This window comes from Lepidothrix coronata, unplaced genomic scaffold (genome assembly GCF_001604755.1).
Source record: "Lepidothrix coronata isolate B3197 unplaced genomic scaffold, Lepidothrix_coronata-1.0 Scaffold64, whole genome shotgun sequence".
NCBI classification, from domain to species: domain Eukaryota; kingdom Metazoa; phylum Chordata; class Aves; order Passeriformes; family Pipridae; genus Lepidothrix; species Lepidothrix coronata.
Window position 1 is genome coordinate 3,390,691 of NW_016690244.1, and position 21,127 is coordinate 3,411,817.

Genomic DNA, 21,127 nt, shown 5'->3' on the forward strand with positions numbered 1-21,127 from the left:
AATGACCAGTCCTACTCATCCTAAAGGTCAGAACATGCTAACTGAATCAAACCATTCAGGACATACACACACAGAGCCTCTGCTGAACCTTCCTGAATAAAGGCAGGACCCGTTTGTTCTACTTAAACCTACTTTTTCACAGATACCAGTTCTGGGCATATGCACAAGTACAACTACAGTAGTTCAGAAATTTTAAGTCGGAGATATGCAGCAACAGCCAAATCAAACCAGAACAAGACTTACCTGAATTTTGGACCTCAATCACTGTTCTGACCAGCTTTTGAAGGACAAGTGCTCTCGTAACTGGTGTTTTGACAAGCTGTTAAATCTCAGATTTTTGTTGTTGGAAGAACACTACAAACTAAGACACCAGTTGTTTCCTTTACATTGCTGTTAAACTCACAAGTAACACTCAACACAGTTTTAAAAAGCTTTTTAACAACCCAGCTATACTTTTCAGCATAAGTTGCTTCTAGCAGAAACACAGTTCTTGCTGGTCTGTACCAATGCCAGGCTAAAATATCAGTACATAAAAAGTAACATACTAAAGTCCATTCCCATGCATACATGTACTAAATAGCTTTAGCAAAGATCTAGGTTCTTTCTGTGATCATGCTCTTATTAAACTGAAGGTAAATCGTAACAGAAGCCATATACTGATAACAGCTAAAGGGAATACTCAGCTTGCATTAATCTTCTATCTAAAATCACCTAGATGACATTCATCTAGGAGCAAACAGCTAACATGACCCAAATGTTAAACAAAACCTGTATATAAACTAATATTTATACAAGTTAGAGATGCTTTAGAATAGCAGAGTTCTGATTCGTCGTTCTACCTGAACAGACTGGTGTTAGAAACTAATATTGCAACAATGCAAAACTGAGGATGCATAAAATAAGAAGCCAAACAAGAAAACACAGACAGTAGTCTAGACCATATCTAAAGAAAAAAAAAAAAGAACACGAACAGAGTCAGTATTTTAAAATATGTAGTACGATGTGAGTGTAATTCTAACAGCATAATCACTTTTTTTTTAGTTGGCCAAACAAAGTTGAAGTACCAGTTGTATTTGGTGAAAGTCAACAAAATAAACTCCCAGTATGAACTGGCCATGATCTGGTATTATCTGGGGATACCATAGTTTTATCAGGTAGCTTATGATAAGGTCTACTGCCTTATTTTAATGTTCTTAAATTCAATTCATTAATATGTTCCTGACTGTTACCAACCATGACTAGTCATCATCTAATGATCTTTGCATCCAAATTATGGAAGGCAAAAAGAAAAATAAGAGAATTTTGCCTGCCTGTTTCTTTAGCAAATTAAGGGGAAATTCTAAGAAACAAGAACCATGTATTCTTATTTTCCTTGGCTAATGGTGAACAAATTCACAAGGATATCAGAAGAAAGCTGAAATTATGACTTCAAACAAGTTCATTTTTCATCTATCTAATGATCTCTAATGTTGCTCTAATTCAATGTAATTACTAATTAAAGGAAGTATTTGCCCTTCCCTACAAAGTACTTACAAGATCCAATAGAATTTTCAGTTACTATTTAGGTAAATTGCAAACCATATTACCATAAACAATACATGAGCATAAAGGGCTCAGAAGTTCTGGTCCTCCATTCTGTGCAACAACTGTCTTAACAGTCAGCTGGAACCCACCTCTGGACAGACATTATTACCCTGGGTAATAATGCAAAATGTACAAATACAGCAAATACTAATTCTAATATACAAAGATATCATAGACACTGTACCCAAAATGAATACTCATTCTAATAAATTTACTATGACACAGCCTAGCTGCTTCTTAAGAAGTTGGACGTTGCTACTACAGGCTTGCCCTGTTCTCCAGAGGCTTGTTTTGGCAGAAATTTTATTCTTTTAACATCTTAAAGTTTTATATTCTTATGTCCAAAACACTGTTCATCACCACAAAAAAGAGTCCTTTCCGCTTTTGCACATGGGAGTAGGAAAGCAGAGAGTAAAAAAAAAAAAAACAGAAAGCATTTATAAGGTGGTTGGTACAACACTGAAAATAATTAAAACATTACACAAAATATGGATAACATAAAGCCACCCAGAAAGAGCACACAAAGAAAATTAAAACACCCACCCCAATAAGAAAACTAATTTTCAGAGGAAAAGCTTGTATTCTTTTCTATCTAGACTTTGCGTTTTCCTTTGTAAGATGAAAAATTCAATCTTAAAACTCTTCCACTGAACACAAGTATCAAACCTTAGAAAGAAAACAGACTAGACAGTCAATGAGTTCATCTACTCCACAAAGAACTACTACCTCATTTACAAAAGTTTGTTTCTACTTTAAACTTCTCTTCCTCTTTCAGTGACTTTTACTATCATCTCAAAACCCAGAAAACCATTAATACCTAATGATTTACACTGGGAACTTGTTGAATAAAGACGCAGGATCATAAACATCTGTAACACTTTAGCCAAGTTATGCATTTGAAAACTATTCACATGTCTGGGGATAGGAGAAAAATACGGAAGGAGAATGGCAGAATGGAATACTACTGTAGGGACAACCATTTACTCTTACAGATCCAGCAAAAAAATAAGCTATCTAGAAAGTAATTACATTTCTAAGTATTATACCACTTTACAAACAAGAAAAATGCCCCCAAAAATCTGCTATCTCAAATCAGGTCATATTAAGAATATTACTTCCAATTATCTTTGTTTATATTTTCATATTTCACTTCACTTGGTCTAAATCAGTCTTTTAAGACTTTACTTCAATCCAGTTTATCCAAGCTCTTAGGAAGAACAAATTAATTTATCTGCATTCAGAATACTGACATAGCTTAATCAAATTTAGCACTTCGAAGCAACACAGAAATTATTCTTTAAAGAAGCCTGACCACTACAACCAAAGTATATTGATATGAGAAAAAAGTACTTAGGAGTATTGTAAGAAAAAAAGAATAATATGCATACCCAGAACTATTCTCAACCGAATGTCTCTTTTCTGAGGTAATGGGAGACTCGGGATTTGTGTCTTTAATGCAGATATTAGTACAGGACGCTTTCACTGGACAATTCTCACATGCAAGGGCTAGCTCCTCTTCATTACTGGTTCCAAAAAGATCAGGGTCATCCTGAATCACATCAATGACAAGAATATCTTGCTTGTAAGCTTCAAGAATATCTGGTGAATTTTGACTTTCATGTTGTGAAAGAATCTCTTGTGATTTGCTATCGTCATTTATTTGCAATCCAACAGGGCGGTCAACTGAATTCCAAGAATGATCAGGAAAACTAGGTTTCAGCACACATTCAGAACCGGAGAAATCAGGCACAGATGACTCTGGTTGTCCATCAAGAAGAGGATGTCGATATGCAGAAAAATTTTTGGGGAGCACAAATATCCCATTTGAGAAGTTTTCAGAGCCATTGTGCTGAAAGTCCTTACTATCAATCTCATATGCTGTTTTCTTTACAGAGGCTGCAGATGTAGCATCACTCATGACAGGAAAAGGGTGCTGCTCATAATTTACCACCACAGTCTCTTCACCTGTCTTCTGTCTTGAAACACCAGTGCTTTCAAGCTCTAGTGGACTACAGGTTTTTCTTTCAAATGAATGGACGGATTTCAATTTCCTGGATTCAGGTCTGTTTCTACATAAAGGAATTCTGAATTTTGTCAGGTTTTCAGGGTTTAACCCTTTAATTAGCTGTAAATCAGAAAATGTCTGGTTCACTAGTGACACTTTAGAGCTAAAGTTTATTCTATTTGTGTTACCTGTAGATGTACCTTTCTGGACTGTCAGAGACAGGTTTCTTTTTGTTACATCTTCTTCATTTCTATCTTTTTGTTTTGTTGTACCCTTCTGGACTGTCATAGACAGGTTTTCAGTTGTTACATCTCCTTCACTTTTGTTTTTTTGTTTTGTTATACCCTTCTTGACTGTCACAGACAGGTTTTCAGTTGTTACATCTCCTTCACTTTTATTTTTTTGTTTTGTTATACCCTTCTTGACTGTCACAGACAAGTTTCTGTTTGTTACATCTCTGTCATTTTTACCTTTTCGTTTGGTTGTAAAATTCCAGGTTCCTTTAACTTCTTGCACATCATCATGGTTAAAAGCCAAACAACTTCTATCTACATTAACTGATGATTCCCCATTTTCATTACTCATTCTCGAAGTCTTGTAAATATCTACAGAAGAGGATTCTGGTGTTTCAAGTGAAGTCTGACATTCAGTATTTGGATCAATTCTTTTATGTGCAGATTCTTTTGTAGTTTCTGCCAATGACACAGGCAAATCCAACTGTCTCAAACTCCCAGTCACAGCACTACCTCCTACAGCTTTAACACTGCTTTTATCAGAGAAATCCTCAAAGGCAGCTTTTAAAAGTCTTTTTCCTTCTGAGATGGACCCATGATTTTTATAAACCCATTCAGAAGTCCTGGCACAAGATTCAACAGGCCAAACTTTTTTACCAGTCATGGGTACTGCTCTTTGACAGGTAAACTGCTGAAATTCCTTATTCACATTGTTCAATTTTCCCCCTGTCTTGCTTTTGTGACAGTCACAAGTATCATGGACCTGAGCTAGCGCTCTCAGGGTACCTGAGGCAGCTGACTGATGTGCCACAAGGCTTGAATTTTCTCCTTTCACTATTACAGAGAGCTCAGATCTCTTCTTAACGGCATTTTCAAATGCAGGTACTTTGGTACTCTTCATTCTCCAGGCTGATATATTTTGTGCTTCATGAGTATTTTTTCCCATATGAAGATTTAATTCATGATCACGTGAATCTGACAGAGTATGATTTAGCCCTGAAACTGCAAAGGAGCTTGATATTGCAACTGCTGCCTCTGCTTGTAACTCACACTTACTGCATTCATTAGCCATGCCTGTGAAAGTATCCTGCACTTCTAATTTCTCTGTGATTTTCATCTTTTTTCTAGGCTTCCTACCAATATTCCACTTTTTTTCCCTTAAACACTTATTGCTTTCACTCAGACAACACGAAAGACGGCCTTCTCCATTTTCATTTTTTTCTTCATTAGACGATAAACCACCTTTTACGGGTGATATCTCATTTAGCATTCTACTATTGCTGCAAATTGTATCACTCACTTCTACAGTACCATGGGCTACATGGAAGAATCCATTTAATTTATAACTGCTGGTAGTTCCACTAGTTGAAAGCTTCACTAATGTATTGATGTAACTACAGTCTTCTAATCTCACATATGGATTCTTTTCTGTTGCACAGAGCAAGCCACTACAATGTTTAAGGGCATTTCTGCAATGTTCAGCATCACATTTTACAGATGTGTTCACTTTTTCAGCTGCAGTCAAACTTTGCAAGTGCTTGATTTGACCATTTCTGGGTTTTCTTTTCTTAGGCTGACTTACTTTACACTGCACACCAGACTTTTTTGTTACACCATGGCATAGAAAGCTCTTGCTTTGAGTCCCACCTAAAACAGCAACCATAGGAGATTTAGAGTAGTGAGATTCCATTTCCTTAGAATCTTCTGGTCTGTTTTGCTCTGCGTTTACATTCTTTACAGCCCATGAAGTACCGGAATCTTGCTCAATTGCTTTCAACTGCTCCTCTGCTGATTAAAAAAAGCACAGAAAACAGTAAAAGACTACCCTATTGCAATATTTTAGGAAAAGAACAACAAAAAAACCAAACCCCCAACATTCAAGGCTACTAAGAACATGACACTGGATGAGGCAAAGATATTTCTGTAAAGTTTTACCATTTTTTTTAAATGAACGCTACCAGCAGACTTAAAGTCTTATTTTAAGAAACAAATGCAAAGATTAACAAAACCTTAAGGCATCATAAGGACATTGCGAGTTGTAAATTTGTTATACATTCCACAGAGGTGGAAACCAAACTAGAGCAAGTCTGGCATGAAAATGCAGATGCTGTTTGCACACTCAGCCTTAAAATCTTTTGTTTACACAGCAGATTCTCTGTAACAGGAAAGCTTATTCAGAAGAATATATTTCAGATACAGAGTCCAACCAAATGCATTAGACTGAACAAGATCCAGCAAAACTACAGGACTTCCATTTTTATAGACTACTACTTTTTACTTCAAATACAGATTATGCAAAAAACAGTACATCTGAAAATTTAGACTAGAAAATGTACTCAAGAACACGCTAGTAGGTTTTTTTAGATCTTAGGTTTCAAAGATACAATTCTGGTCTCGGTTTTTCAGAATATGGTTTCTAGATAAAACATTTATTAATAATCTACAGTAAATATTTGTCATTTGAATGTACCCACATTGAAAGTAAGAAGAATGTCTTTTAGACAATCATTGTGAAAAATAAAGAAACTTTTAAAAATCCCCCTTCAAAATTGTTCCAGTTTGATATAACAGTCACTTAAAACGTGAAAATACAATCATTGTTTCTACATCTTTTAGGATTTTAGAGAATAGCAATTAAAAAGCAAAAAGTTTTGGAAAAAAACTCCAGCATCCTGTAAAGGCAGGCACTGAAACAAGACAGCATGATACACATTCAAAAATAAATGGACAATATACAGATGAATGAAGAACTGACTTATTTTGGCTTTGCTGAAACTACTGCCTCCTTTCCTGCTTGTGCCTGACCTTCTCTGAAGGAATGGGCAGACTGCTTTTAAGAGAAGCAAATTCCAGTACTCCTTACCCAGGGCCTGTTGCTGCCAATACTCCTTCTCTCTCCCCCTCACCCTTTCTCCCTCCTGATAACCCCCCAAAAGGTAACTGGTCTCCTCTCCTTTATGTTAAAGGCTGCTTCTCCTTCAAGAAAAGCCTTTCCTCTTTCTAAAAATCTGTTTTCTTCCAAGACTTCCATTTACAGTACTTTAAAGCACACTCCAGCTCTTACCTCTACACTTCTTGAACTAAGTTAACAGCCAGTTTTTAAAGGTCATCTGCAGCACTAGTCCCTTGTTCTGGGAGCCCAAATTCTGCACCTGTGCTTCTACAGTGGGGGTCTCCAAGTGCTTACCATTTTCCCCTGGGCTGTCTGCTCCTTTCTGAGGGACTGAGCTCTGCCACTCTTCTTTCATGCAGCGCTTGTACGTCTTTCGTCTGGTTGGTGGTTGTTCTTGTCCATCTACGCCCTGTACCAGTGCATTTCTATCCCTCTTCCTCATATTCACAAGTCCTTTCCTAGACTCTGGACACTGTGCATGCAGTTCTAGCAAAACAGAACTACCTTTCTTTCTGGGACCGTATAGTTTTGGTTTCATCAATGATATCCCGCCTTTCTTGCTCAAGCATTTCTTTTCTTTCTCCTGCATCCCTAGTTGTCTTGATCCAACTAAAGGACACCCATTCAGCTTCGCTAGTATATCAATCTCTTCCTGATGTTTTGTTTCAGTCATGGCTTCCTGACCCCCCAAATTCTCCCTAAAACCAGGGATTTGCCTATTCTGCATCATCGAGTTAGTGCATTTCATTTCAGTACTCCATGTGACCTCTCTGAGTCGCAGCCCTTCTGGTTCCGGAAGACAGGAAACGCCATGTCTTTTTGCGCTCTCAATTTCCTCCTCTGAGGATGGAATTTGTGATTTTATATCCATACAACCGTATTTGCCGTCTTTTTCTGAACTCCTTGAATCCTCTTGGAAAACTGAGAGGTCCACGTGGTCTGACCAGTGTTCTTTCCTCTCAATCCCTTCTGAGAACTTATTCTGCAAAGTAGTTCCTGAGAAAAACAGCTGTTGACTTCGCCCTGTCCCTCTCTTTACAGTCTCTTCACAGCCTACTGCTGCACCCGTACCTGCTGCCTGTCGATCTTCACACTCGGCTGCGTCTGAAATTGGCGGAGCTACACCGCTGCCGCTTCTGGCACCCCTCCTGTGCTGTATCCCCCTGTTTTTTCTACCTGGGAATTCCTGGCCGTTCTCACCTTGCTCCTCCTGCACGGGCAAAAGAGGAGCAAACTGCCCAAAGGAAGCGCTGGCGAGCCTGGCAGCTTGCACGCAGGTAGGTAAGGGCTGCTCTGGTTTTCTCTTCCGCGCCAGGCGAAGACTCCGCTTCGTTACGAGCTTTCTCCCTGGCTCACACCCTGCACCCTGGCAGCCGGGGCCGGCGCCTTCCGAGCCAAACGGCCCCACCTCGCTGGCCGATACCATTTTCCCCGACCTCAACCGCGGCATCTCGGGGGCGCAAAGACACCAGCAGAACCCCAAAAACCCACTCGCAGGTGCACCCCAGTGAAAGCCCGGCACCCGCGGCGGGCACAGGCCCACCTCCTAGGGGAGCACAACCCCTCTCAGGCCTCACGGGTCACCCGAGGGGGCCCTGGCTGACAGAAGAGCCAGGCCGCTCAGGAAAAGCACACGGCCACAGGCGAGCCCCTCCCGACAGCACCCCCACCCCCAGCCCGCAACAACCCCTTACAGAGCAGGGCGGTGGAGGAAGAAGCCCCGCGCCTCCCCAGACTCAAGGCAGCCGCAGACCGCAGCCACCCGCGACACCCTCTCACCCTCTCCCCTCGTCCACCGATCCGTTTCTCGACGCCTCCTCCAAGCGCCGCCTGCCCGCCCGCAGGGCCGAGATGCCGCCGCGGCGGGTAATGGCAGTAGCGGCGTAAGGGCGAGGCGGCGGGGCGAGGCGCGGAGCCCTACAGAACCTGACAGAAGCCCCGTCCCCGCAGCGCTCGCCCTCCCGCCGACACAGCACTGCCGCCCTCACGCCTAACCCCCACCGCCGGGGCGGGGCTCGGCATGGGGGTGGCAAGAGCGGCTCCTCCGCACCGCGGGGATTTGGTGTCGGCAACGCTGGGCCGGGTGGTGGTGCTGTGGTTTGGGTACACCGCCGGAGTGCTGCTCCCGTGTTGCCCGAGCCCCCTGCGAAGCTGCCGGGCCCGGCCGCAGCCGTGGCTCATGGGGCGCCCAAGGTAACGGGATTCTGTGTGGAGCTGCCACACCGTGCAGTTCCAAACGCCCGGCTCGCCTCGAGGTGAGAGCCGCGTAGGAAAATACCCAGGCTTGCCCGTTCCTTCAGGTGTTCCGTCCACCTCAGTGAAGCAGCATTACCTGCCTCATGCACAACGCTTCAGGAGCCCTCCAACTCTCCAACACTGAGGGGTCATGCACTTGTTCCACGGAATCACAGAATGGGTCAGGTTGGAAGGGACCACAGTGGGTCATCTGGTCCAACCTCCCTGCTCAAGCAGCATTGTGTTCCTTAATATCTCCATTGGGATTGCTCTCTGGGCAATCTCTTTCAGTGCACTCGCACAGTAAAGAAATTCTTATTCATATTCAGGTGGAACTTCTGTGCATCAGTTTCTGCGAGTTGCTTCTTGTCCTATTGCTTGGCACCACTAAGAGCTTGGCTCCATCTTCTTGGCACCTCTTCTTTAGATACTTACAAACACCGATGAAGTGCCCTCTCTGAAGGCTGAAGAGGCGCAGCTCCCTCAGCCTTTCCCCCTAAGACGCGTGCTCCGGTCTCTTGATCATCTTTGTAGCCCTCTGCTGGACCTGCTTCAGAAACTCCGTGTGTCTCTTGTACTGAGGACACCAACTTTGTATTTAAAATAACACAGATTCTCAGGGCTAGTGCTACAGAAAATAGCACTCAAACAGATTATATAGTCAGAAAACAATAAAAGTCAATGTTTGGGCTATGAGTGGGGTGAAGGTTTCAACACAGGTGGAGAACACTAAAATTTCGGGACCATCCACCATGTGATAACATAAACATATAGAAGTTGTACAAAGATTCAATCTAAGCAGCAGGTGCTATGAAAATCACAAGTTATTAAACTTAATAAGGTGATACTCTAACGCCAACAATGCAATTGGAAAAATTGCACGTGGTTGGTAAATGACCGTGTCCTGCAAGCAGTCCCTTTCTGTTCACAGGTGGTCTCTGAGGGATCAAGTGCCTTATTCAAATTCATTTCGCTCTGGCTTAGTGCTTTCTGGTTCACATCTAATGCATCCTCATTTGAGACCTGTGCATGGAAGTAAGGTGCTCTGTGTCACAGCTTTCTGGAAGTGCAGTACAATGGATGTAAAACAGTAGTCGAAAGGGCATATTTTACTAATTGGCATTGGCTCACTCTGTGACTTCAGTCCACGTAACTTTATTTCTGCTTCTCCATCTAGAGGTAGAGATAATACATCTCAGTACAAATAAAGACAGAGAACACTGGATTTTTGGTAAAAGCTCTTCATAGGTGAAGAAAGAACAGACAGGCTGGGAAATTGTTAACTTTTGTTTGCTTACCATCTTGCATGTACATACTTAAGTACAACAAATAAGTCAGTGAGTGGTTAACTAAAGCTAATTAAAGCAGAAAATACAGATGTCTTAGTTTCTCCATTGGCTCTGTATCGTGCTTCTGGTCCTTGTGGCAGAAAGGACCCAATAATAGGGGCTTAACAGCATTTATCATTGTCAGTGTTCTGCAAGGCCAATATTACAAATGACATTCAGCTCTGACAAAACTTAACCATTTAACCTTCTCCAGTGTGTAACAGAATCTTTTAAGCTTGATAGCGAGATGAGGAAGAAAAAGATATGCTGAAAAGCAGTAGTAAAGAAAATCTGGAAGAATGGCATATAAATTATTTTACTGCTCTCCAGTATAATTTTTGAGAGTTTAATATTTATTCAGTTATTTACAATGATGAGAACTCTACTCAAACCAGATTTTCATAAAATGAATAAAAATTTACTTGAAATGAATACTAATTAAAGACATTCTTCATTAAAATCCTTTGGAAAAAGGGCTAGAGCTTCAGAAAGGACACTTTGAAGCAGCTGTGGATTATGTTAAAAAACAGATTGTATTCAGTTTACAATACGGCTAAAAAGAGGTAGTATAAACATTGTCTTGCAAAGTGGATCAATTTAACCATCTTTTAAAAATACTTGAAAGAAGAGAGATTTTTAATATGTAGACATTTAAAGAAATTCTGTGTCAAGTGTTTATTAAAACTCTAGGTTATTAAAGTGGAAATAACTTTAAAAAATAAACAGCTTAAGGAGGAAAAATGAGTTATTTTCACATTCCAACAACATTTGAATTAATAATACTACAAGGAAATGTTTAAACTTTATTTTTAAATTATATATTGTTTAGAAATAAAGATAAAAGCTTGTTTCTCTTGAGTTTTGTAGTCCTATATGTCAACATCTAAATGCCATATCTAGGTTTTAGAACTGATTCAACTTTTGCTAATCTGTTGCTTAGTTTTAGTGATTTCTTGTTCATCATAGACACTTAAAGACAGTAATAGAAAGATAAAGTACTGAGTGTCTGAAAATAAAAAGGGAATCCTAGTCCCTAAAACATTTTTTGCCCAGAATAACCAGTACACTCAGAGGTGCCTGGCAATTTCCAAGCAGGCAAAAGGAACTTGTCTGACTACATTTATATAAAGTCCATAAAATTATTATTTTTTTCTCAGAGGAGTGTGTGCACTTAACTCCTGAACCAATATAATTTACATTGCTACTGTGGAGAAACTGAGGCTGCAGATCCAGCAATGATACATTTGAGTAATCTTCCAGAAGTTTTCAAAAGATTGAAATTTATAAACATATAATCTAGCTACATAGATGAGCAAATCATATAATTTTTTTGTTGGGCTCTATTTTAGACTTTGCTAATATACTCACGTAGCAATAGGAATTAAGTTGTCTTTTTTAGCTAGGGAACTGGAAAGAATTAACTTGAAAATGAACTGGGCTTTTTTTTGTGAGGCAATGTGAAAAATGTCCCCCTGGACCACTTATTTTTATACTGCTTGCATCTTCATGCTTGACTGAGGGATAGATTTGTTATCTCTAGCAAACCTTAGTGAAAAGAGTTTGGCTGTGCTGTAATAACTGAGACTGAGCTCTGAAGAATATTCCTGATCTGTTACATTCTTATAACACACCAAATTAAGCTCTTAAGTGATACAACTAAATTGAAAAAGGAAAAAGTTTTAGTCTAGCGTATTTAAGAACCTATCTTTTTTTAACCTCAAGGATTTATTTATTGACAGTTCTGAGCTATTGGGTTTGCAAAGGTAGAATCCAAAGATAGTAAACATTGATATGATTTTTAAATAACTTCTTTATCCTCTGCTTTCCGTTCAAATACACGAGTGTTTTGGAAATAGGTGTATTGCTAATCTGTTAAAGTAAGAAGTGGGTTTTTTTCTCAAGCCATTCATGTATATCCTTCTAAAACTGCCTTGGGTTTTCACTCTGAGGACTTAAGGCAGGAGCCACCTTTGACGCGGCATCTAATGAGAATCGTGCAAACTACTCGTGTTGGGCTTGAGGTACAATGTGCATGTTTGATTCATGTTCTCGGTAGCTCACCTGTGTAGGTGTTGATCCAGTTTATACTGAGAGCTGTCTGCTTGTCTGCCCTGACATTATGAGCCCTGCTGGACAAGGGCCAGTACGGTGCTGAGAGCAGAGGTACCTCGGTGGAAATACGTGATCTGTTTTGTGAAACAGCTGAGTGATTATGCTGCATGGCATCATGATGATAGACTGGATTCACCTGAATCCAGTGAGTAGCTGGATATCTCAACCTTTGTTTTGGTGTCTGTTTTTATTATAGAGCTGTACAGGGCAGATTAAAGTAACTTCTTTTCCACCAGTTTAAAATGAGCCAGTGGAGGAAAAAGGACAGCTGCTGTATTTCGTAATGAACCATCTGGCATTTCTTGATAGATCCTCTGATTCCTAATTTACTACTGAATTGTGGCAGCAAGAAAATCAAAATTATTGATTGTATGGAATCAATTTCCACTGGCAATTGTTGTGCTCCTTCGGTTTCTGTCAAAGGATAGTCATAGGAGGGATAAGGACCTCTCACACTGAGCTTTACAAGGCTTGAAAGTCATTTATACCACTTGCCTTTTTTTTGGTAATCATGCTGCTTGACATTTATTCTGGAAGACTGACTTTCCACATAATCACATCTGACCTGAACCTTACAGAAAGTGGCACTAATCAGTTTTAAGGTTCCACAAGGCAGCTCCTGTGTAAGGTTTGTATTCTGTTTTGTTCCTTTTCATTCACGGCTCTTTTTAAAACTTCCACTGCTAGAAGTTTAAGAAATAAACTAACTAGCTTGCTGGAATTAGAGATTCAAAAAATACAAATGCAGGAGAGAGATGCAGTAGAGGATTAACTAGTCAAATAGAGGACTACGTTTTCAGTCTGAATTTATTTTAAAATTCTCTAAATAAAACATATGTTTGCTTTAACTAGATAATACATAACCATGTACCTACCACTAAATCTGCCTTTAGAATCAACTTTTTCTGGTGGCTGGATGAAAAAGATGTGGGACTTAGAGGAAAGCATCTGCACACCAGCAAGTATGTGACACCCCCATCCTCCTGCCAAAAAAGATTATGAAGTGTGATTTCTAGATCAGAAAGTTAAAGGGAAAAAGGAAATGAAAGTTGAGTTAATCAGAGCTAGAAAAGGCATGGAATTAGTAATTGTAGGGGTGCAGTAAGGTGTAGATAGAATGCGATAAACCAGTAGATAATCAATGAAAACATTGCTAGAAAACAGAATAATAAAATGGCTTCAGAAAATCACTCTTAAAAAAAGAAAGGAGTGGTGAAGACTAAACAGAGTAATAGGAAACTTTTCTGTGATTCAGACTGACTGAAGAAACAGTGGGGGATCATCTTCAGCAGTGCTCCTAGGTAAAGTAAAGAGAGCCTGAACTTTGAATGGTGACAGTGATCAATCGCAAACTGGAACCCAAATCTGAGTCCTAATTAATCTTGCTGTTGGGCATTGAACAATGACTGGCTCCTAGGTTCAATTTCTTGTGCTATGGTCATCCATTAAGGCCTTCCATCTCTCTCTGCTTAGTAGTGCCAGGGTGGCTGACAAGTATAGAGTCTCAGAATAACTTGCTGTGTCTTTTCTTCCTTGAATGATTCATCCATAAGCATCAGATCACATCCCTTAATATGTTATATAGTTTGTATATGTAGTTTTGAACCTGAGGAGTGTATTTACAGTTCCTCTGTGTTTTTTAGAGCTCCAGATCTCTAGGAAATATCTGTTGCTTACTTTTTTTTTTGAGACTGTGTTACTCTTTAGCAGTGAAAGTACCTTTTACAGTTGATGAAACGTAATTGTTTCAGTCATGCTGACTGTATCGCACAATGCACTGACTATAAAGCTTCCCCTAACCAAAGCAGCGCACAACCCTTTTAAAATGTTTGCTTTCTTTAACACTGAACATTTTCCCACCAGCATATCCAGGATAATCTGTGGGAATAGTTGCATGAAAGCTGACATTATTGGTTCATGTGTGCAACATCTTGCTGTGTAGGAAAGAGGAGACGAGAACAGAGATTTACTTACTTTTGCATTCATCTTCTTACTTTTTCATTTGTAATTAGTTTTGCTATTTGAAAACAGCAGAAAGTTATCTTCAGATAAACCAGGGACATACTAGGTGCTTTAGTGAGGGTTGGAGGTAAAATTCATTGGTGCTAAGCCAAAGCAAGGCATCCATTTAGCAGGGAGTTGCATTCAGCATACATTATTGGGTTAATATTGACATCACTTGCGTATCTTCATACTTTGATGGGCTGAGTGTCTGGGTCATAACCTCCAAGTGGTATCTTAGCTATTTGCATTCTGTGTATGAGAAGACAGGTTTATTTGAAATCTAAATACTCCCTGTCTGTATATCCTGCTGCTTAGCCAGCATTTGGGGACAGCTAATTTCTTTTTCATCTCTTCACCTAGATAAATATTTTTCTAATCAGCATGAGGATTGTTGATGTGTTTGTGTTGCCCCAGGTTCCATACTGTGTTAACTGCAAGAGTGTCCACTCTTCAGCTTGGCTGTCATTTGGTGGGTCAGACTGAGCACGTAAGTAATTATGGAAAGTGTTATTTCTGGAGTAATTTTCCCACAAACAACAACTCCGTGACTGAGGAGAGCTGATCAGAATGCAGAATGCCTCAGTACCTGTTGGTGTAGACAAATATGTAATTACTGAAGAAATTAGATGTTTCACTGTTAAAGGAGGAATTATTTGCTGGACTGCCCTTCAGCCTTGTCATTTTCTAGAACAATTCTTTTGACACCAAATAGGAAAACATCCTTTAATAATGTAACACCACAGCTCTGAAACCTCATTATAAGTCATGATTCTACTGTAGTTTTTTTGCATAATAACAAATAATAATAATATTAGTAGTATTACATTGGTAGAATTCTAAAGTGAGTAGTTATATTCCTGATCCCCAGGTCAGTCAGCGACAACAACTGAATGAGCCATCTCAAGAAGATGAGATGACATGGCGAAGACATGAAGACATGAACATGAACACTTGCTGAGCAGAGACTGTACATAGATGGTTTAAAGACTTTTATTCATTATGATAATTGAAACTGTACTTTCACTTCTTATTTGGCATGTTGCTCAACATGAGAATTGGTGTGCTCTGCATTAATCATATTGTGATGATCAGGCGAGAAGTGAGGTTATGTATTCACATAGCACAGGGTACAGAAATAAAGAGTAGGTCTTCTCTGATGTTACAGTATCTATGCAGAAGTACATTCCTTGCAGCTCAGGAGTCTCTTTCAAATGCTTACTCACCTGTAATAAGACTGGCCATAAGTGATAATTCTCAGTTAATAACAATGTTGTTGTCACTGTTCCACAGACAAGTCAGAACAGCAAGGCAGTCTGTTTCCTTTTTGGCTGCAGTGATTGTGTTGCATTCGCTTTTTGTGTGTCTGCATATGTATGTCATTCATTCCTTCCTGGCCTCTGAGTAGGCATTGGGCAATTTTGTCTAAATTTGACTGTGGTGGGACAGAGACCACAGAGCTATTAAGTTCCTGCATATTTCATGAAGATGGACATCCATATAAATGGGAAATCATCCATGGAAAGAAAGGTTCACCCTTTATTAAACATGAGAGAATCCACAGAAAAGAGACATGTCAGATATCTGGTCTTGTCCTACTGCTTACACAGCTTCTGATTATAAGATCTTGAACAGAGTTCCAGGCAGGACTGGGTGTCAGGGAACATCTTGCTTCGGAGAAGACCTGCTGGAGGGGAGAGAGCTTACACTTGCTGACAGAGCTTTATGACTAGAAGTGTCTAAATATTCCTGAGAGTTTCCTAAAGTCGAGGTACACAGGCTAGTAGTCGTAAAGCTGTATTAATCCCTAGGTGGAATAATATATTTCCATACGTGGTGCATCTGAATGATTTTTCAGGAGTGTTCCAACAAATGAGCCTCTTCCTTGGTCCATGTGAATTTACAGAAAAATCATTTATATATATAGTTAGTGCTGTGTAATGAAATTATAAATAAATGTAAACAATATATTTATTTACATTAAAAGTATATAAGTTGCTCTTGTATATATGCAAATAGTTATTTATCTTTGCACCTTGTGTTTGAGTTTCCTATTCTGTTTTGAACCTTGAAAACAGACAGGTAATAATTTGTATTCGTTTTGTATGCTCAACAGTCTGAAAAGAGACAAGTGAAATCAGTCAGTTGCCTTACGTGGGCTAAGAATGATGCCTTCAGGGATTCAAGGTGATTGGGGCTAGGCACATGCTGAACTGAAACCTTTTCCTCTGCCGCAGGATACACTTGATACCTTGTTTTTTCTCCACCATCCCATAACATTTACACATTTATGTTTGTCACATAAATCTGCATTGGGGTCTTCCTGAGGGCTGTTAGCTTTTTGTTCCTGGCCACTGAGGAAATTAAAAGTTATAACCAAAGACAAATAATTATTTCTAATCAGGAATCTGTTTGGATATTTTTAACTAACATCTTTCCTTTGGTGTGGTTACAGGCTTCTGTGAATAAAATATGTTCCCTTACTCTATAGGTGGTATCTGTTAAAACAGAAAGATAAACAAACACATTGCTGCCTCATTAAAAAAGTCAAGAACTATGTGCAGCATTTAATTTTGTTGCTGCTTTTTCGGAGACCTGTTTTCCGATACCCTCGTCCTCCTATTCTCTTTCCCCAAATAAATATTTTGTGTGGAGTGGGATAGGAAGGAGGTTATTATGAGGGGTTCAGAGGCTGCATTGAGTCCTTACATTCACTTTGGAATTTGTTGGTGCACTGGATGTACTGCGCTGCTGGGAGGCCACACATGGAGTTGAATAGAGCTCTGCAATGGATTTTCTTGGTATAGCTTAACTCCAGAGAACGAGCAATGAGTCCTGTACAAGTCACTGCCTGATCTCTTAGTAAAAAACCCTTGCACCCCAGTGGTACTCCTTTTGTCCCCAGCAGTCTTGAGCAGGGAATGCTAGGCAGAGACTGTCAGTTTTGGTTGGATTCAACTGGATGTTATTAGCAGGACAAAAACCAACCCAAGTGTTGCTTAAATATAAAAATTATGCAGGACCCTCTGGCACCTGTTTCTGGCAGGCACAGCCATCCAGTACTGGGCTGGGGGCTTGCTAGGAAGCTCTGCTCTCACTTCTGCAGAGCACTGGCCTCGGGCTTTGAAGCCTTAGGTGATGTTTTATCCAACCCTTTGCTTTGAATGGGTGATGTAAGGATTGGAAGATGGCCTGAAAGCTGTTGGAAATCAATGGCCAGGTAACCATTTCCCTGACATCTATGTCTTTTATGTGTGAGTGGATGCTAACGGCATACCCCAGTGTGAATGAGAACAACAAATTCCTCCATGCCAGAACCAGTATGCTGGAACACTCACCTCGGATTTTGTATCTGTTGTTCTCTTTCAGGGTGACAGCAAACTTTGCTGACCAGCATGTGTTGGCTCCATGAGCTGGAGTTTGTGCTCTGCCATCACAGTCAGACTTCACACATGTACAAGCCCCTGCATTTTGGGAGAAGGAAAAGAAACAGGAGAAGCAGGAGACTGTGGAAAGAGAAATCCTGGCATGCTCTGTGAGGAGACTGCCATTTCTGTTCCTTCTGCTTGCTGTTCCACCGTGCATGAAAGCTTCAAGCTATATAATATGAATTAGTACATAGCCTATAAAAAGGCTATAGTATATAGTCTGTTTTTGCCATAAGAACCAAACTAAACCAACACGCCTCATTAGTCAAGTGGAGATTGAGAGGTACTGTTCTGAGAAGGAATTATATACGCTGCAATAGTATTCACTAGGACGCACAACCTAAACATTTTTATTATCCCCTCCCAGGTAACTTCTCATATCATCCTTTCGGGAAGACTCACCATTTTAATTGCAGGCGTTTGGGTCAGGGACCATTATTTTCAGTGACTTTGGTTCCCAGAGTGAGACATCAGCTGATGGAGCCTGGAAGTTGCCACTGTGCCCTGTACACGTGAGATAACAGCAGTAACATTTGCAGGGGCAACTAAACAAAGAATTTTATCATACATGGCCTTTAAATATTGACTAATTGATTTAGCGCTTGAAAAATATTTGGGGCTTGTGGATTTGTCTACTTAAACTGTAAATAGCTGCTGCTAGCAGTCTCCAGCTGGATTCAGGAACACTGCTGGTCTCAGTGACCTTCCCTCCTGTTCATTTTTTGTTGCTAAAAGTAGTTGGAAAAAAGAATTAATCAGGACTGTCATTCAGAATATTCAAATTATAGTAATCCCTCTGTTCAAATGTATCTTTTGTGAAATAAAACCATTTTTATGAGAAGGAAACTAAATTATGTTGAGTTAAAATGCCAGAGGTTGTTACAGCTGGGTATTTATATAGATTCATATGCTCAATTTTCCTTGCTATTTTATGAAATTCTCATGATAGGAATTGTTTTTCCAGAATCATAAAATGTTTTAGGAGAAATATAGGTTGTGGATTTTTCGGGAATGAATGGCTGCCTTGCTTGCAAATTCCATCGTGAAGCAAATGACACGTCAGTGTAGTGAATTTGCAAAGCTGTAGCCAGATAGTGATGAAAACATAGTAATACTTTGATACACTGATAAACAGGAAGCACTTCTCTGAAAAACATAATGGATGACCCTTTCTTGATTGTTAATCTATGGTGATATTCTTAGGGAATAGAAAGTTAGTTCTTGCTGAAAGTCTGAACACACAAGCAGACTTGTCTGTACAATAGGAGTGGAAGAGTTTCTTTAAGAAACTAGATGAATTGGCTCTCCAATTGGCTCTCCTAAGTGCGTCTGGTCTCTAACTGTGATATATTCTGTCATCTTTAATCACTTTACAGCATGTATAACTGGTTGGCTGATACCAAATAATGCCTACCACTCCACTGGGAATTCCTGGGCGTTTTTGCTGTATCTTTTACTCAGTGTAAAGTTTATACCTTAAGATAATATAATGTAGTTCAACTCACTCTAAGATATATCATACTAAGGGATCCTTAGTTTTCAAAGGTTGTGTTTTCCTTTTGAAGGAGATCCAAGAATTTAGGTTTTGCCAAAAATGCCTCACCCCAAACCCATGAAACCTTCACTGAATAGAGTATTTCTTTCTGTAAGCAACAAGTTTGGACATTTTTCAGTAATGTCTTTCTGGTCCTGCCTGTGCCACATAATGGAATGGGGTGAGAAGATCCCAGAGGAAGGACAAATGGAGGTATTTCCTGCAGCAGCAGCAGTATAGTTGTCTCAGTGTGTTGCCCTAACCAGAAGGGCCTAACCAGCCCTTCTGAGGTTGCAGAAATTGTGTCCTGGAGTACTCTTTCAGGGTAGAATCTTTCTGATTTCCACCAAAGGTTCAGACCCCTCCAATGGATGTTTTTCTGAGCAAAAAAAAAAAATCTGAGAGAAAAATAAAAAAAAAGCCTGCCAAAATTTTCCAGCTGGCTCTTGTTGTTAATGTGGGGAGGGTGCATGGTGTTTTTCATAGCTAATAAAGATGTAGATGTGCTACTTTATAATGAAGCTTAGTTTTGACTGTGGAAATGTGACTAATTCTTCCACAGATTTAACACTGACACAACAACACAGCTAGTGCTATTCTCACTAGCTTAGATCTCTCACCTAGCAGCACCTTCTGCTAAATTAATCCTTGCCTTTTCTGTCTTACTTTTGGATGTCTGAAACTAGTCTCCTTGGAAGGGTTGAACGCCGAAAAACATTGCTCAGTGCAAGGGGCCCTGCCTCAGGTTCCTGGCTTCATTTTAGCATCATTGACCTGTACCAATCTCTTGAAAATGTCTGCCCATGAAGTTAACCCGTGGACACAAGAGACCACTGTGTTGAAATGACTTCTTGAATAGGACCTTAAAATGCAAACTTTCTGTGTGCTGTATTGTGCTTTATGCCAAGTCCTCCAAGCTGCCAATTGCTCAGTTAGCAGTCTGATTAGCTTGTGGTGGTTAATCATGTCATCTTTGCTGAAAAAAAGGGCATAAAAGCAGAGGGCTGGAAATTTTCTGGGTGTCATGTGTTTAGGAGGACAGGTGGTGACAAACGCTGGTGCTGGAAAGATATATCCAAAGTGTGTGTGTTCCCAGCAGATGGTGCTGCGCTGGTGGCCATGAGCGAGGGATGTGTCCAGGACTGACAGCTCCTCATCCAGGTACCAGCCCTTCTGCAGCACTCTGTGAGATGCAACATTTATTGAGGGAAGGGGATCCCGAGGACACTGGAAATTGCCATCATGCAATGTGGAAGGAGCCTGTTTACACATGTGCATAGGTGCTGCACAGTCTGAATTTCCCCTTATGGTGTTTTGTTGTATTTGTGTTAATCTTTTAGTTAATTTGCACTATGAGTTTTGTATTGTATTCCCTCAAGGTTTGCATAATTTGTATAAATATACAGCATACTTCTGGGGCTAGAAAGGATGTGCACTCTCATTTCGTTAGTCCTCTTAGATGAGCCAGGGCAGTGCTCCTATTTCATTCTTGATTAAAGAATTATAAAGCCTTATGGTAAAGAAAGAAAAAAAAATCTTCAGCTCACTTCATACTCTGCCATTTTGGAGTGATTTGTGGATGTGAAAAGCACTTAGCAGTAAAGTAAGCAAAACTGCAGTTTTCATATTTGTTTTATAAAAATCACATACGAGCACTGTACTCAGAAATCAACACTAAAATTGTGAGTTTTCATTAAGCTCTGGCTTGTGTTTCTCGAACAGGAAGACAATGGCAACAGCCAGAAATTATTTTGATGTCCTCCTACAATATGAC

The 21,127-nt window shown here is 40.0% G+C and overlaps 1 protein-coding gene and 1 long non-coding RNA gene across 8 annotated transcripts in view; one reads left to right on the forward strand and one right to left on the reverse strand.

Moving 5' to 3' along the window:
- TOPAZ1 (testis and ovary specific PAZ domain containing 1) overlaps positions 1 to 9,078 on the reverse strand; it is a 43,301-nt gene extending 34,223 nt beyond the window's left edge. For 5 of the 7 annotated variants that reach the window (XM_017817992.1, XM_017817989.1, XM_017817987.1 and 2 more), the window contains exons 1-2: positions 7,010 to 8,389; positions 2,973 to 5,610 (exon numbers count right to left, since the gene is read on the reverse strand). In XM_017817992.1, the coding sequence (XP_017673481.1) occupies positions 2,973 to 5,610; positions 7,010 to 8,165 (3,794 nt within the window). In that variant the 5' untranslated portion in view covers positions 8,166 to 8,389. Of the gene's footprint in view, positions 1 to 2,972; positions 5,611 to 7,009; positions 8,390 to 9,047 lie in introns of those variants that run through there. The other 2 variants (XM_017817988.1, XM_017817993.1) reach the window with 2 other exon arrangements.
- On the forward strand, positions 7,947 to 16,320 carry LOC108498817. Its single transcript, XR_001875322.1, has 3 exons — positions 7,947 to 7,996; positions 14,809 to 14,881; positions 15,263 to 16,320. It is a non-coding gene; the product is annotated as an uncharacterized LOC108498817 (long non-coding RNA).
- The last annotated feature ends 4,807 nt before the right edge of the window (positions 16,321 to 21,127 follow it).